The 427-nt window shown below is 39.3% G+C and overlaps 1 protein-coding gene across 1 annotated transcript in view; it reads right to left on the reverse strand.

The window, feature by feature from the left end:
- Positions 1–427, reverse strand: part of Anapc1 (anaphase promoting complex subunit 1) — a gene marked incomplete at its 3' end in the record, with an annotated part of 89,460 nt that overhangs the window by 14,761 nt on the left and 74,272 nt on the right. The window contains 1 exon segment of the mRNA XM_017799944.2: positions 70–263. Coding sequence (XP_017655433.1) covers positions 70–263 — 194 coding nt within the window.

The raw sequence follows: 427 nt of genomic DNA on the forward strand, positions 1-427 counted from the left end.
GGTCAGTAATTCAATTACAGGGGCTCCAATGCCTTCTTCTGGAAAACGACAAATTCCAATACTCATTACCTTCCTCCTCCCAAAAAGAGAAGTCCAAGGGCCATGTGGTGGGCTAAGTGAAAGCCATAGTTCATTTCACCACCTGTCTTCATATGCAAGTAGCGACAAAGCTGTAAAACCTTTAGGTTCCCAGAGCCAGCCATTACCATGGAAAGAGACAGTAGCACCACACTCAGGCAAGTTTCTAGGTTGTAAGGTCCTGTCTGATAATATGAAAAGATGACTTTGCATTAATGGCTATTACATTTTTTATTGCCCAAACTAGATTATTCAACATGGGAAGACTACAAATGTTTGCAACTATGAAAAAAAGCCCTGTAAAAGCAAATAATTATTCTATGAAATATAAGGTCAATGGAGAGAATTC

This window comes from Nannospalax galili, unplaced genomic scaffold, assembly GCF_000622305.1.
Source record: "Nannospalax galili isolate Female #2095 unplaced genomic scaffold, S.galili_v1.0 scaffold1941, whole genome shotgun sequence".
NCBI classification, from domain to species: Eukaryota; Metazoa; Chordata; class Mammalia; order Rodentia; family Spalacidae; genus Nannospalax; species Nannospalax galili.